A 16,432-nucleotide genomic window follows, 5' to 3' on the forward strand; every position below is an offset into this window, starting at 1 on the left:
ATAATGTGTTTTACAGGCAGGTAGATGTTACAATGGTGGCAAGTTGAACGAGTTCCTAAGGACATCAAGAAACCATGGGTAAGTTTGGTGTGGCTGATTCAGACTATTCTAATACTCGATACGTTTCTTCTAGTTAGTAAGTCCAGAAAAATATTATCAATAAACAGTTGGAGCTCATGATGAAAAGTTGTTTTACTCTTTTGCCATAAGTTTTGCCAAATATTCTCGAATGACTTTTTGAAAACGAGTTTGAGATCGTTAGCTAGTTGAATTGTGGTGACTCCAGTACTATGGTTGTTAGCTTGTTTGAAATAATGAACTGCTGTTTCATTACCAGTAATTGCAGTATGAGAAGGTAGACATAAGAGAAGGAGACTGTTACATCGTAAAAGAGAGATTTTGGTATATGCGATGAATGTTTTGAATTAATAGGTGGACTGTGAAAATTTTATTGATTGTATGGATAGATGACAGCAAATCTGAACAAAAGACAATATATATATTTTGATGAGAGATGCATTTAAAAGCCAACAGAATACAATTTCATTTATTTTTTATGTATTCAGGTTGTATACTATACTTAACATTTTAGTAGTAAACCTATTGGTAAGTTGTTGGTTTATTGAATAGTAACATAGGGAATGCTGTGGGCCAATTTACTTGGCGCCCCTGATATAACTTCGGATTTATTTTGTTTTGTGGACCGCACGACCATTTCCACTGTTTTGTCTAGCCGCGAGCCATTCCCAGACTATCACCGTATAGTACTTTTCTTTTCGGGTATACGTCTGATTTATATGTGGTACATTTTGTAACTTTTTATATAGATTCGGTTTTGTACGCCACAAACAAGTGTCCAATTATAGCATCGTCTAATATTCCTGCCCAAACATTCAGTTTTTCAGGATATTGAGTGTGACCTTCTCTAAATCGATGCGGGTTCGCATCACAGTACCAACAGTTTTGTTTATTTACATTACCATTCAGGATAAAAGTACATTTTTTTTAATATTCTCGGTTCAACGCGAATTCTTTCAGTCATGATTTCACAAAACTCAATTCGTCGGTCTGGATCATCATCGCGTAGTTCTTGCAGAATTTGTGTTTTTTACAGGTGAATTTATGTAATTTTAACACCTTTCTAACCGACCTTTGTGAAAGTCCTGTCATTACAGATACTTGACGTGTTGATGCAGTACGCTCTATTGCAAAATTTCCAAGGACCTCAATTTGGGATGCTTCATTCAGTAATCTTGGGGCATTCCTTTTTTATTTTATACAAATCGAGTTTCTTTAAACTTTTCTACTAAATCGCGGACGTACCCGTAACTTACATTTTTGTTAGGATGCCTTTCATGAAATATTTGAGCTATTCTTAAACAACACTGCTTCTGGGAGTTGATGTTTGTTAAACGTCATTTTATGATATTTTATAACTACATGGATCAAATGGACTAAAACTGTTGAGATGAAATCGTATAAAACATTATAAATTTACAATTAAAAAAATATTGTCCATTCATCGAAATGAAAAATGTCCTATATCCTAACTTGGAATAACAAATAATACACGTTAATCAAATTTTATTCCAATCGGTTCAGTGGTTTTTAAATATTATCTTAGACAAATATCGTGCCACGAGATTTTTATATATAAAGATATAATTTGATAATTTTTGCTCCAGGGAATTCATAAAAGTACGATCTTCTGGTCCAATTTTTACGGATTTACTTTAGAATTCCTATTACATAATCCCAACAGTGTTCATGAATATTTTCTATTGAAATTTTGGTGTTCCTTGTAATACCTTCCATTATGTCTTAGTTTCGTTGATATTTTAGTTTAAAGAAGACTGGATCAAAATGCTATATATCATTTTTATGTCGGTTAACATAAAACTATTTCCCGGGACAACGTTTAAGATTGCAACTCGAGTTTATTCCGAGTCACAAATGCCCTTTGTCTTTCTCAATTCAGATTCAGCTAAATTCTTGGCAGTGCATCTATGTTCATAACTTAAATAAATTTCCCTGCTTTCTGACACTGTAAATGCGACCGCTGCATTTGCATTTTTATTGGATAACTTCTGACATTCTTTACGAGTATTAAGAAATGCTTCAGTGAAAGAGACTCCTGTTGTCTATATGAAAATAAAGATGTTGTTTGTGGTAGACAGACATCCAGGAATTTCTAAAGAAATCCTGGCTGCTCTGAAGTGATACGTAAAAAGAATACGTCACGTGCCTACTGGATACGATGCTTTGATCTTTTTTAAACGTGGCACATTGCAATTCAATCCTCTACTTGTCCTTGCATTTTAGTATTTATTGTTTAAACTGTTAGATTGTTTTAAATATTTTATGAGAATTTATTAAGCAAATTGTTTAATAAGGTTCTGAAACTTTTTTCTTGTGGCATTGTTGAGTTAAATAATATGTTTATATGGGATTAAGCCGTATTTAATTGTAATGAAAATCAAATTTTTAAGTTTCGATTTTAAATAAGTTTCGATTTTCACTCCTGAAATCATTTTAAAAATATTATTTTGAAAATTCTGCGGAAATATAATAACCAACAAGGTGTTAGTAGGTATGTTTTTTCAAAATTGCCGGTTGATTTACTTAGCCTTAAACTTGGGGCAATACCCTGGTTTTGGTTTAAATTGAAAAAAATTTAGAGCGTTGTTTTTACACTTAGGTTATCAAATTTTGATTGTTTTGGGTGTTTTTGTGTGTTTTTTTGTATTGTTTGTTTGTTTGTGTATTGTATGTTGCATATGTAATGTATATAAATTGTAGATGATATGTGTCTGACCATTCTATTATTTGTCTATTGTTGGTATATTATTGTTGTTGACTTTTTCTTTTAGTATTGGCAATCAAAATCTGCTACTTTCCGCCGATGGGTCTGCTATACATTTTTCTTCATTAAGTAGTATGAGAGTTGCTTGTTTGACTTTTATTTTTTTAATGTCTGTTTCTTTCATGATTATTGATGCATCTTTCCATTGTACTCTGTGCTCGTTATCCCAAGAATGTTCCCATATCTGAAATGTGTCGAAGTCTCTTTTCTTGATGTATATATCATGCTCTTTTATCCTAACTCTTAAGGTCGTGGCATATTATCGTGCACGTTGCGTTTCCAGCACATATCGTTTCCGAAAAATATAATTTAAATGGTTTTAAATATGAACAACGCACACTGTCCGGAACATTGCGTTTCAGACACTTGTTCAGTATATTCGAACACAATATTTTACTGATGCCGACGGCTGCGTAACGAGTCGTAACCGGTTTGTAAGGATAATGTTAATTAGATACCCGTCGTTTTCCCCTTGTTGTTTATTTAGGTCTTTGTTTGATTTTGATACAGAGTATTTAAAAAAAATAATTTTCGAGGCTGCTTTTAATAGGAATTTAATAATAATTAATAGGTTTAACAATTATTTTAGAATGAATAGGATTCAGTTTAAATGTTTTAAATTTAATTTCACCTTCAGTTAAAAAACAAAATACTACATTTAACGAAGCCATACATATCAAACCAAAAAGTATTTTTAAAAAGAAGAGGTATCACTTCCGTACAAAAGTTATACTTGTTTATCACTTCCGTGATTGATTGTCACAAAGCAATAAAAACACATGCATAAATGACAAAATAGCCTCGAAAATTATTTGTTTAAATACTCTATATCAAAATCAAACAAGTTCCTAAATAAACAACAAGGGGAGAACGACGGACATCTAATGCACATTATCCTTACTAACCGGTTACGACCTATGTCCCGGACAGTGTGCGTAATTCATATTTAAAACCATTTAAATTATATTTTTCGGAAACTAAACGCTATGTGCTGGAAACGCAACGTGCACGATAATATGCCACGACCTTTAGTGATCTTGCGGTTTTTCCCACATAGAATTTGTTGCATTCACAGATAACTTTATAAACGCCGTTTTTTTATCTTTCTTGTATGCTATTGTTTGGTAGCGGTTTTCGACAGGATAGATCTCAGTATGTTGGATGTTTTGAATGTTGTGATGCTGCACTTATTTCCTATCCTTTTTAATTTTTCTGATAAGCCCTTAACATATGCTATTGCCTGTAGTGTTTTATTGTTACCTTTCTTTAATATTGTGAAATGCCTTGTTTATAAATGAAAATGGATAATTATTTTTTGTCAAAATCTTTATTAGTATTTTTTTTGTTGTTATTGAAACGTATTTTCACCAGAGCAGGTATTTCATGCACTATCATATAATGATTTAATTATTCCTTTATTGATATTTACGTTATAGTTTGAGTGATAATTTAACACTTTGACTCCCAGCGATATATTTTTTTGTTGTTACGGCTGAAAATATTATACTATATAATAGGGATTTAAAATATTACCATATTTTATGATTCTAAGGGACAAATAGGCTCTGTTTAAATTTGATACACACGGTTCACACGGCACGAAAATACTGATTACAAACTAGATAGCCTAGGTGTATTAAAGTTGATACACAGGTTTTTATCTGTATCTGTAGAGTAGGGAGGGCGAATTAAGTTTCACTTAGGCCACAATTGACCCATTGTGCATCCTCCCAAAGAGCTGTCACCCTTAGCTCATTGTCTATCCTGCCATTTCTAGGAAGGTGGACAAGTCAAGAAGAAGTACTTCTTTGATGGTAACTCTTTAAGGTTCCTTAGTGTTACCCTAGAAAGTATACATCCTTGCCCTTCTTCCCATCTTTTTACGGTTTGCGTATAAGAGTGACATTTGACAATTTCCGCGGTTGGTGAGACAATATTCCTATTGTGTCCTTTAACCCAACTCAGGATGATGGTATTACCACCCGAAGCTTGAGTTAGTGACTCGTGACACTTCATTACTAAACCTGATGTGACACGTGGTCTATTCAAGGTTAGTAACACTTATATGCTATCTGTGCAGATCATTATGGTTTTCCCTGCTATACCTTTTTGGGTTATCGCTTTTGCGGCTATGGAGATACAAGTCAGTTCTGTCTGAACTACGCTGGCATTTTTGCGCCTATCCTACTTTATTCTTAGGTTCAGTGATCTGGAGTATATCCCGCATCCTGAGCCTTCTTTCATTTTGGAGCCATCGGTGTATATGCAATAGGCATTTGCCACGTTTGTCTCCATATACTGTCTTGTTTCCATTTTGTAGGGTTTGTTAAAGACAAACTTTGGTTCAATTGAGTCGCAGCCTGCCTGTAGCAGTGGTACCGCATCCAGGTCTCCTCGCCAGAAACGAGTTCTCAATTGTCCCATTCCTACATCAAGGTTTGCACCAGCTGAGCGCAGTCGCATCATTGTCACTAGCGCCACCTCTTTGACATATATATCTAGAGGCGCGATGCCAATGATCAACTCCATTGTAGCAGTTGTTGTTGTTTTCATGGCACCTGTTATATTTATGCAAGCCATCCGCTGAATATGGTTTAGTTTGTTAATCTATGTTGCCTGTAGCACTTTTGGTACCCAAGCAATAGCTTTGTAAGTTAGCATTGGCCTAATGACAGCAGAGTAGACCCAGGAGATCACCCTGGGCGTAAGGCCCCAGGTGCGTCCGACCGTTCGGCGACACTGCTCATAGGCAATATATGCTCTTTTAGCTCTACCATCTAAGTGTGAGTTCCATGTTAACTTCCTATCAAGGGTAATACCAAGGTACTTCACTACACAGGTTTTTATTTTGTCATTATTAAAAATATTACACATTAATGTTTAAATGAATCAAGCAACTATCTTAGGGTAACATTATGTATCTTAAAAAAACAATTTGAACACATAAACTTTTTATCAAGACAACCCATACACCTGGTATTACACTGCTTAGAATTCTTTGTTGCATGTTTTTTTGGCCGGTTATAACCGCCAGGTTAAACCGTAAGCAAAAAAACCGGTACAACCAAAAACCGGTGTTTTGTCAAAAACCGCCATCCCTAGTAATAATATTTTTGAGACCGCTACAACCTGAACAATTTTTTTTAATTTTTTACGTTTTATGTATTCAAAAAATAAGACTTAAAGAAAATGAATTCTGGGAGTGAGGGCACTTTGCCAATCTTAACGGGGGATACACTTTGTGCAGTTTCTTGTATATTTTGTTTTCCAGTGATCTGGTTTTCCAGTGATTCCTTTCTTAGTTTTGTGTCAGGTCCATTTGTGAGCAATTCTTGCATTTTTCTTTAATATTGGGCTTCTGTCGATAATTGCACTTGCGTTGCCTTGTCGGCTGGTAATATTATTATAGACCCATCTTCATTTTAACAACATTTTATTAACATTTTAAGTAATATTCAAAAGCAGACTATTGCGTACAAGATAACGGACAAGTAAGTCAACTATTAATTTTGAAAAGACATAACCTTGTAACACCTTGTTGGTTAACATTTTCGCAGAATTTTTGAAAATAATTTTTAAAGAACGATTTCCGGGGAGGAAATCAAAACATCAAACATGACTAAAAAATGTTATTTTCATTACAATTAATTGTGGCTTAATCCCATATAAATAAATTATATAAATTGTTTAATATTAACGTTTATTAATTTGCAAATAGTAAATCACGACAAAATATAAAAATATTTTAAAATTGTGCTGTCAGTGTAGCTCGATTGAGTTGCTAGTTTTTTATTGGTATTAGCTGCTTTATAATGAAAATTGCGTCTTTTGTTGATGTGTCCTGCATAAATTCAAATTGATTTTCAGGTTATTAAATTTTTTTTTTTAAATTTCATTTAAATATTAAAATTAAACTCGTCATCATCATATTATAACAAAATTTTGTGAAAAAAGTTAATGGAATTTTATATATTACTTTACTTTTTAATTTATTTTTAATCAGTAAATGATGAAATAGACGAATTTGTTGGTTACCAACCACATTTACGATCCATTTGAACACTCATTTCAGTACCAGAATTATTCATTCTACCTACTTATGACAGTGCTGAAATAATTGCAAGTATTAATTAAATATCGAAATAGAAATTACAGCTGCTAATTCGGTTGTATTCAGGTTCAACACTTTTGAATCAATTTCCAAACGAGACAACTCTAAAATACGAGCTATAATACATTAAATGGGAGCTGACTAATGTTTTCGGCAATTAGGAAAACGTGAAAAGTATTATAAACCAAAATGAAAATTTTGGTTTATAATACTTTGCATAAACTATTATAGTTTTCGATTGTTATATAGCTGCGTACTATAAAACAATCGAAAACTAGTTATCAACAACGAAGAATATAATAAACAGAAACGAGTGTCTTTCTGACATAAATCAAACGTTAAAATATTAATTAAATAAAATTAAAATATTGTAATTACATATTATATACTTTAAATAAGTTTATTGTTTTGTGAATTTCAAAATTTAATGGATTAACCTCATGTTGTAAGTTTTTGTACTTGTTTTATACAATGTTTTTTAATTTTAATTTCATTGTCTTTACTGATAAAATAAATATAACCATATTTTAGCATATCCTGAAGAAGCAAATAAATTTTGCGAAAGCTAGATAAAAGAACAAAGAGTTTTATTTATCCTGCCCTATTAATGACTGCAACCTCAAAATAAAACTTTAGTTTACATAACGTGTCAGTCAATAATAAATAACTACTTATACAGATCACGACATTGTTTTATTGACCATACAACACAATGGCAATCGCTGTGACATGTTACACGTTTCCACCTCTATATTCGTTTCACAGTAGGCACGAATTGTCGTAATTGTCACATTGACATTAAAAATTTCAAACAAAGTTTTGAAAGAATAAACAAATAATTAATAAAACACCTATTACGTTGTATACCGTTTAAGAAAAAGTGTAACTTGTAACATGGTAATTTCAGGGTCATTCGATACGCGAAGTAACTGATTTATTTATTGTTGCCATCGAAAATAGACCCTCACGAAGTGTTACCAGTTAAAAATACCATTAAACATTTTCAAACTTCGGGATGTGTAAACAGTTGTAAAAAGTGTCATGAAGGTAATGAACCACGTGTTAGACCTGTCGATGAGGAGCGTCAAGATAGGGATATTGATATTTGTGCTTTTGTGGAAGCTAGTGAACCCTGCAATAGTGTACAAATTGCTAGGGAAGTTAACGTGAATGCTCAAACTGTCCAGCGAGTTCTCAAAAGGATTAGGTATCACTGTTTTAAGATACAACCAACACAAGAACTGTTTCCAGAAGATAACTTGTTGCAAGGTATTATTCTCGGAAAAATAAGCTAAGTATTGCAGTGCGAATGCAGCATCCGCAAAAGTTAAATGTTTGGACTAGGATATTAGGCGACCATATTGTCGGTCCATTTTTTATCGATGGAAACCTAAACGGGCCCAAATATTTACAACTCTTACAGAATTAGATTATTCCGGCAGTTAATTCTCAGGAGGTTTATTTCCAACAGGATGGGTGTTCGGCTCACTGATAAGTACACGTGGTACAATTTAATGGCCCGCTAAATCCTGTGACTTAGCGCCTAACGATTTCTTTTTTTGGGATTTTCTCAAAGAAAACATTTATAGGCATCAGTTTGAAAGGGCCACAAACCTACTTGAATTAAGGGCAAAAATACTTTATTTGTCTGTAAGCATTACACCAGTCCTACTACAAAAAATTAGGAGAAATCTGTAAGACAGATTTGGTTACTATTTAGCACAAGGAGGTGGAATATTTGAGCCCTTAATTCATTAATCTGCTTTCCTAATTTTTATTTTTTGTTAGGTACATTTTAAGAAGTTTGCAGGTTCTTAATTCGGTAGTATTTTTTTATGTTTAAGTTTGGAAGAATGTTATTGTTTTTTTTTATTTAAAAGTACAAACGATTCTTATTCTGATTTTTTTTTCTTTTTTCTTGTCTTATTGTTATAAGCTTTGTCCATAAAATTTGTACAATTTTTAGTGACAATAAAGCATATTACTTATTTACTTACTTTTTTATTTGTATTGCTATTAAGGCTAAAAAATAACCAAAAAATTGGTTTTAAAGCATTATAATACATATACTCTAAAGATGGGATTGCAATAAATCGTAATTCCTATGGTCAACAAAATAATGTCGTTATCTGTATAACTACTTTATATATATATATATATATATATATATATATATATATATATATAATATATATATATATATATATATATATATATATATATATAAAGTATTAATATGATAATATTGAATATAATATCTCTCTATAATATCTCTAATAATAAAAATGAATCGCCGAAATATTTGTTCGTGCCTCATTTCAGAACCACTTCACCAAATTAAATAATAAGTCTTTTTTAATTGTGTTTTTTATTATCAGGAGGAAATTTGTGTAAAAGATAATAATCAAAAAATTGTGCAAATGTTTTTCTGTAATTTTAAATCGCAATATACCTTATAAATGGCGCCATACTATGACTAATAAATGACGCTATGTTTAACAAAATAAATTGAAGACGTATTTTAGGTCATCCTTCAATAAAACCACCTTTATTTCCATGTACACCACGTAAAAGCATGCACAGTTTTGTCCCCTTCATAACTGTGCTTTAATAAAATAAACGCCGCGCGCCGCCTTTGACCAGAGAACTTTTATTTTAAAGATTCCTTATTTTGATGCAACCTGTCAAATTACGTGTAGAAAGAAAAAAATATAGATATTTGATCAAATTTGTTGTAGGTTTCGTTTTATTTATTAAATATTGTTTTTAGTAATATTATTATTCTCAATTAGTAAATTTTTATAATTATTGTTTTACGTTATACCGATAATATTCATAAGTGTTTCTAACAACTCTACTTCTTTATTATTTACGCCAGCTATATCTATAGATATATTTAATGGTTATACCATATTGTAAGATGAGTAGTATGGATTACAGTATTCTTTAAATTAAAATTTAATTAAATTTAATGTTGTACTTTTTTCATTAAACTAATTTCAATTTTTAATCTAGAATTAGGTATATAAGTAAAAAAATAGGATCTTATAGATATTGATAGGTTATTTTTATATTATACAAAAATATTTAATGTCATTTGTCAAAATAAAAGATTTCTTTATCCGTTTAGCAATAACTCTGATTTAGACATAAAGTATTTTGTACTTTATTAATGAATTCCTGTAATAAAGGCGGCTGTCATCTTATGGTTTTAATAACTCTTTAATGTCTGTATCATTACATTCACATGACGGCATTGCTGTAAGTATTTGGTATAGCGGCACCAAATAATAATGATGAAGTTTCAACATATCAGGAGAGAAGATATGTCAATGAGGTGGTTTGGAGACTCTCTTTATTTTCCATACTCAAACGGCATCATACTGTAATTAATTTAGCTGTTCACCTTGTAAATCGACAACAATTTTATTTTACAAAAGAAAAAGCAACGCAAAGAGCTGAACAGACGACAACGTTGAAATGTTACCTTTTCTCAAAGATGACTTGACAGCATATATATATTGTAAGGTAGATTTTAAATTCAGCGATAAATTAAAATATGTGTCAAATAGCATAAAATACATTAAAATACAATAAAATAGAGTAAAATAGAATAAAATGGAATGCAGTAGAATACAATACGGTAAAATGAAAAAAATAAATAAAATTTAAAAATAAAATAAAATAATACCAAATAAAATAAAATAAAGTAAAAAATAACAGAATAAAATAAAATAGAGTCAAATAAAACAAAATTAAATAAAATTAAAATATAATAAAATAGACTAAAATAGAATGAAATATAATAAAATGGAATAAAATAAAACCTTAAATTTAACGAATATTAACAGACCCCCAGTATTATATTTCAATAATTGTTTGGTCTGTCTTTTATTTTATTTTTTTTTAGTTTATTATCAAGATATAGTTTTTTATGTAGCTTAATATATCTTTCAACAAAAATTTATGAGCCGCCATTAATATTTGACAGTAAATAAATAAATGATATTCATTTCCTTTATGACTTTATAAAAAAGAACAACAGTTACAAAGAGAACAACAGTTCAAAACAAAGTCGAAATAGTTAATACATATTTTCTACAATTGAATCAACAACAAAGGATTACATATGATACTTTGATAGAAGCTGTGAACATTGGATCTGGTGGAATTTACTTCCTTGATGCTAGGGATGGACAGAACAAACATTAGTAATTTTATTATTGTTAACAAGGATCATATCGCCAGTAGCATTAACGTTGGCTTCATCGGTAATATCTGCAACTTTATTGAAAGGAGAAGAATTGCAAATTTTGCCCTGAAATTACCATTAAAGATACAAATTCATAAAACACCAGATTGCAACATCCCCAAAAATAAAGCAATGGCGAAGATTTTACAGGTATATATATTAATTGTTTGGGATGTACATTGGCCCACAAGAGGTCATTAGAGGGACTAGACACAACTTTGAAAGGTATTGGTGACAATCATAGACATTTTTGGTGAAGCCATGATTCTATTTTCAGACTGTTGCTTAATAATTTAATAATTATTTACTAATTACCTTCTGCGGACAAAACAAACACATGCCTAAAATCATCCAATTTGTGGTAGTATTTAAAGATGCTCCAATTGACAAATAACACGCGAATGTTTTTGCAACAAGATCAAAGCGCAATTGTGTTTTCGAAGTAGTTGTTAGATAATGGAAATGATAAAGTCGCTGTTGACATCTTGATCGAATTCATTTCATTACCCAGATATTTCTGGTATTTAAGGCGATACGGAGTTGGGCGTGTCAGCTAGTATATATATATAAAAAAAAAACTTATCAACACCTCAGATATTAAAATAGTAATAATAACTTTTGTTACAGGCATAGAAATAGTTACGAGACAGTCATTTTTATCGGATCCCACAGATGCCGTGAGAAATCTTAGAAGACAAGACTCCAGAGTTGTTATTGGACTTTTTTATGTCGTAGCTGCGAGAAGAGTCCTGTGTGAGTTGTACAAACAAAACCTCTACGGCAAGCAGTATACCTGGTTTTTTATCGGTAAGTGATTTCAACTATTCAAAATGGTTAAAGCTTTGTACATTTAGTGACAAAATACGAAGATATTGAAGTAAGGCATGATTCTAGGCAAGTAGAGAAAAAAATTATATAAAATTTATTTCGCAATATCCGGTGCAACTATTTCTAGTTTTCTAGTTTTTCTAGTTATATTTAGAAACTAATTGGTTTCCTTAAAAACTTAAAGTTTCGTGAATTGATCCACATGTACTTACAATTACATATAATAATATTTTTATGTTTAGCAGCAATTTATTAACAAAAACTAATTTTATTTGGTGAGTTAATACAATTTTTTTTTCTAGTTCCACTTTGTAGCAGCTCTTGAAAATAATTGTAAACACAATTGAAAGCTCGAGATAAAAAATAGTTAGCCAATAGCCCCTTTTATTAACTCCAACCCAACCAAAACATATATATATATATATATATATATATATATATATATATATATATATATATATATATATATATATAAATCCTATATCCTAACTGTTTTGGATGGGTTGAAGTCAATAAAAGGGCTATTGGTTACCTATTTTTTTTAATCTCGAGCTTTCAATTGTGTTTACAATTATTATCAAGAGCTAAAAAAGACAAAATATCTTACAAGGTTGAACTAAAAAGAAAAAACAATTTTTGTTAACTTACCAAATAAAAATTAGTTTAGTAAGTAAAAATTACTGCTAATACATCTTAAAAATAATTAATATAAAAATGTTTTAATCTAATAAATGTTTCTCTGAAAATTTTTATAATTTTGAAAACATTTTTTCAAAAAAATCTATTCAAAATCTAAGCAAAATTTATAATTATATTCTTTCTTTATGATTTATATATAAAACTTGTAAAATGTCATATTTAATTCTCCATATATCTCTTACATTTTTTCAGACATCTGTCAACGGTGAAGAAATCTTCTTCTTTTTTGTTACTAAACAAAAAAAAATGTTTAAACGAAATTTTACTTTTGGCAATATAATTGTCAAAAATAAAAATTTTATGTTGGCATTTATGACATTGAGGCTTATTTGTAATTGGTTGCTATTTTAACTTATTTATAAATTCAATTATTTTTGTATTAAAAAAATGTTTTCAAAATTATAAAAATTTTCAGAGAAACATTTATTAGATTAAAACATTTTTATATTAATTATTTTTAAGATGTATTAGCAGTAATTTTTACTTACTAAACTAATTTTTATTTGGTAAGTTAACAAAAATTGTTTTTTCTTTTTAGTTCAACCTTGTAAGATATTTTGTCTTTTTTAGCTCTTGATAATAATTGTAAACACAATTGAAAGCTCTAGATTAAAAAAAAATAGTTAACCAATAGCCCTTTTATTGACTCCAACCCATCCAAAACAGTTATATATTTGTTTCAAACGAGTCACAAGTACTTCTTTTTTCTTATTCTTATATATATATATATATATATATATATATATATATATATATATATATATATATATATATATATATATACATTATGTGGTTTCACATTGTCTTATACAAGAATAAATTCGCTGCCTATCAAGTGTGAATATGGGACAAAGTTTTTTAGCTAAAATAACATTAATATATCTTCATGTTATAAGTGCTCCATAGTGAACAAAACCAGCTCAGGACAAAAACCTTTGTCAACATTGTGGGACTTTTGGAAATCACCCTTTATTATTTTTTTGTGAGATGTGTCTGTTTTCCTTGTTTTTGTCACATTAAAATGCCAAAGTGATATTTCATTTAGGCCATATTAGCTGACACTAATTATTTTTAAGTTGCTTCTTACATAATGTTTTTATAATGTAAGCCAAGGAGTTATCAATATTACACAAAATTATTTAATACTCATTTATATTTTGCGAAACTATCTTGGGATCTTGAATTTCTGGCTTCAAAATAGTTTGAATGTGCGTAATACTCTATAAGAGATTGAGAAACAACGTCAAAACGTGTACAAGAACATTTATTACGATCTTAGGACGGTATTGTTTAAAATAGAAAGGATCGCATAGGCAAGGGCTGCGGTCCCGATCGTATTAAATTTTCTCGAATATAACCCCAAAATAGCCCTTGTTTATTTAATGTATATGACACGATATCCCATTCTTGGAAAACAACGCGGCGGAGAATGGTTTTCCATAAATTTTTCTTTCGGATCGGTCTCCCTGAGCCAATAAAATTGCGAGAGGCATGAGGTTCAGCCTCGATAGATTGAAAGTATAATACGTTTTTGTTCGTAAGCTGATGAATTATTGAAGAATGAAGACGTAAGATCAAGGCCGTTAGAGTGCTACTTGTCAACAGTTGCCGTTTTATGATCTTACGAAAAACTCTAATAGGTTTGTTAGAAGTTTTTTAGCTCATAAAAAATACAGCGTGCAGTAAAAAGATTCTGATTTGCTAATTTGGTAGAATTTAAAACAGATTAGACATATATTAACATTTGAATAAAAAATATACAATATTGTTTTAAGAAGGAAGCTCCAATCAAAAAGGCGAAAATAAAAATAGTTAAAAAACGTAATGACCACACGTACAAACATAACAAACGTACTGAAAAAACCACAAGAAGAAACAAAAGTGTCAATCAAAAAAGAAAAATAATTCATAACACTGTAGCATTTGCAAATTCTTTGAAATTTATATTGAAATATATTGAAATCCCCTCGTATTTGCTAAAGTATCGAAGAATAATTTCAGTGTATTTCTCTTTACTTGCGTACAAGTTAAAATACCCAAAATGTATGTTCGATCCTTTTTGCGTCTCGAGTTAATGTAAACACATTTTTATAGTTTGTTTATACCACGGTCGCGTAATTCTTTGATATTTTTCTTTGATCGAAAGCCGTTCGATACTGCGTTTGAAATAAACATCCATTTAGAGGCTGAGAAGATTTTGTCAGAAAGATAATTAGATCACTCTCGCTGAGGCGTGGTCAAGAGCGGTAGGCTGCGTTTAGTCCAAATTCTACCTCGAATTTTTAGGCTTTTCCATCCCAGGCTTTTTGGCAGTTTAGAGATGAATTTGTTCGTGTGTTCGTTACGCAGAGAGTTTAAGTCCAGTTTGTACCCCCAGAAATTCCAGTGAAGTCCAGATTACAGAAAATTTAAAGTAGTTTAGTGAAAATCTAGGTAACTTTTTGTGTTTAATTTCAAAGTAAAGACAGACATTTTTTTGATAATAATAATTGCTTTCATTATTTAAAAAGATAACTTTTTATTTGAAATATGTTTTTACTTGCCACAGTTTATAGTCCAGTAATATTTGTAAGTTTTGTAGCAACAGAGTTTGTAAATGAATAATATATGTAAGTTTTTTTTCTTTATTATTTTGGTATAAATCTCTGTAAATATTAATACAGTAATTTTTTGCCATCTGTATTTTGTAACTGTTTGTGTTGAGACAGTAATAAATGTTTAATTTATTTCTCTGTACCGTTTTGCCTTTTTATTTTAGAAAAGTCTCCTAACCATTTTTGTGTTTCTAATAATTATTTTAATAGTTACAACTACATAGTTATTGTAATCGTTATAATTTGGCACCTCGAAGCGGCGTCCATTTTAAATTGTTAGAGGTCCTTCCTGTTGTTTTTTTTTGTCCGTTTGTCCCAGGAGATTCATGTAAGTAACCCTTTATTTCATTTTTTTGTAGTTGCCCTAATCCAACCCCCTTGCCATTCAACTTATCCACAACGCAGCTCTCCAAATAAACCCCGAGTGCCGTTCGCACAGTTTCGATTATTTTGCTTGCCCTATCTCCACCCCCAGTAGTTTCTGTCCCCAGTTTTCAAATTCCCTATAATTATACCCTATGTGGTAGGCAAAATATTTCGTTACAACACCTCATTACACGCGCCATGTTTTTTACGGAAGTAGACGCTCCGCGGCAATTTACCTCCTAATACTATAGCGGCTCAAATTAACCAAATATTTTTAAAATGTGTAAATTCTATTTAAAAAGTCTTTTAGCATTTTTTTCCTTTTATGTGACTCGAAAACACACCTCCTTAGTAATTTGCCGCATCCGACGAAACGAGACTACACGCTAGAGTACTAAGGTTATAAATGTAAATATAATAAAAACAAAAGAAAAAATGGAAAACATTGAAGCGATTAGAAAAGTTCTTATGAATTGTAAAAACAGGGAACTAAAAATAATGCATTTTGGTTAAACTTTGGTAAAACTTTGGTAAAACTTATCTTTCTGAAGCTAATGATATGTGATCATTAATTAGCTGTAATATTCAGTCAGTTATTTCAACTGGTTCCTCTTGTCTGGCACATTTTGTGCATGTTGGTACTGTATGTTTTCCACAAATGGGAATATTGCATGTATTACAAGTGGCTGTTATCCTTATATTTTTTCTTTTGGGGCAAA

General features: G+C 30.6%; 1 protein-coding gene across 1 annotated transcript in view; it reads left to right on the forward strand.

Annotated features, from left to right (window-relative positions):
* Positions 1-16,432, forward strand: part of GABA-B-R1 (gamma-aminobutyric acid type B receptor subunit 1) — an 881,512-nt gene that overhangs the window by 550,905 nt on the left and 314,175 nt on the right. Inside the window, exon 5 of the mRNA XM_072537020.1 lies at positions 11,854-12,033. Within this exon, the coding sequence (XP_072393121.1) occupies positions 11,854-12,033 (180 nt within the window). The remainder of the gene's footprint in view (positions 1-11,853; positions 12,034-16,432) is intronic.

The sequence above is a fragment of the Diabrotica undecimpunctata genome, chromosome 7 (genome assembly GCF_040954645.1).
Source record: "Diabrotica undecimpunctata isolate CICGRU chromosome 7, icDiaUnde3, whole genome shotgun sequence".
NCBI classification, from domain to species: Eukaryota; Metazoa; Arthropoda; class Insecta; order Coleoptera; family Chrysomelidae; genus Diabrotica; species Diabrotica undecimpunctata.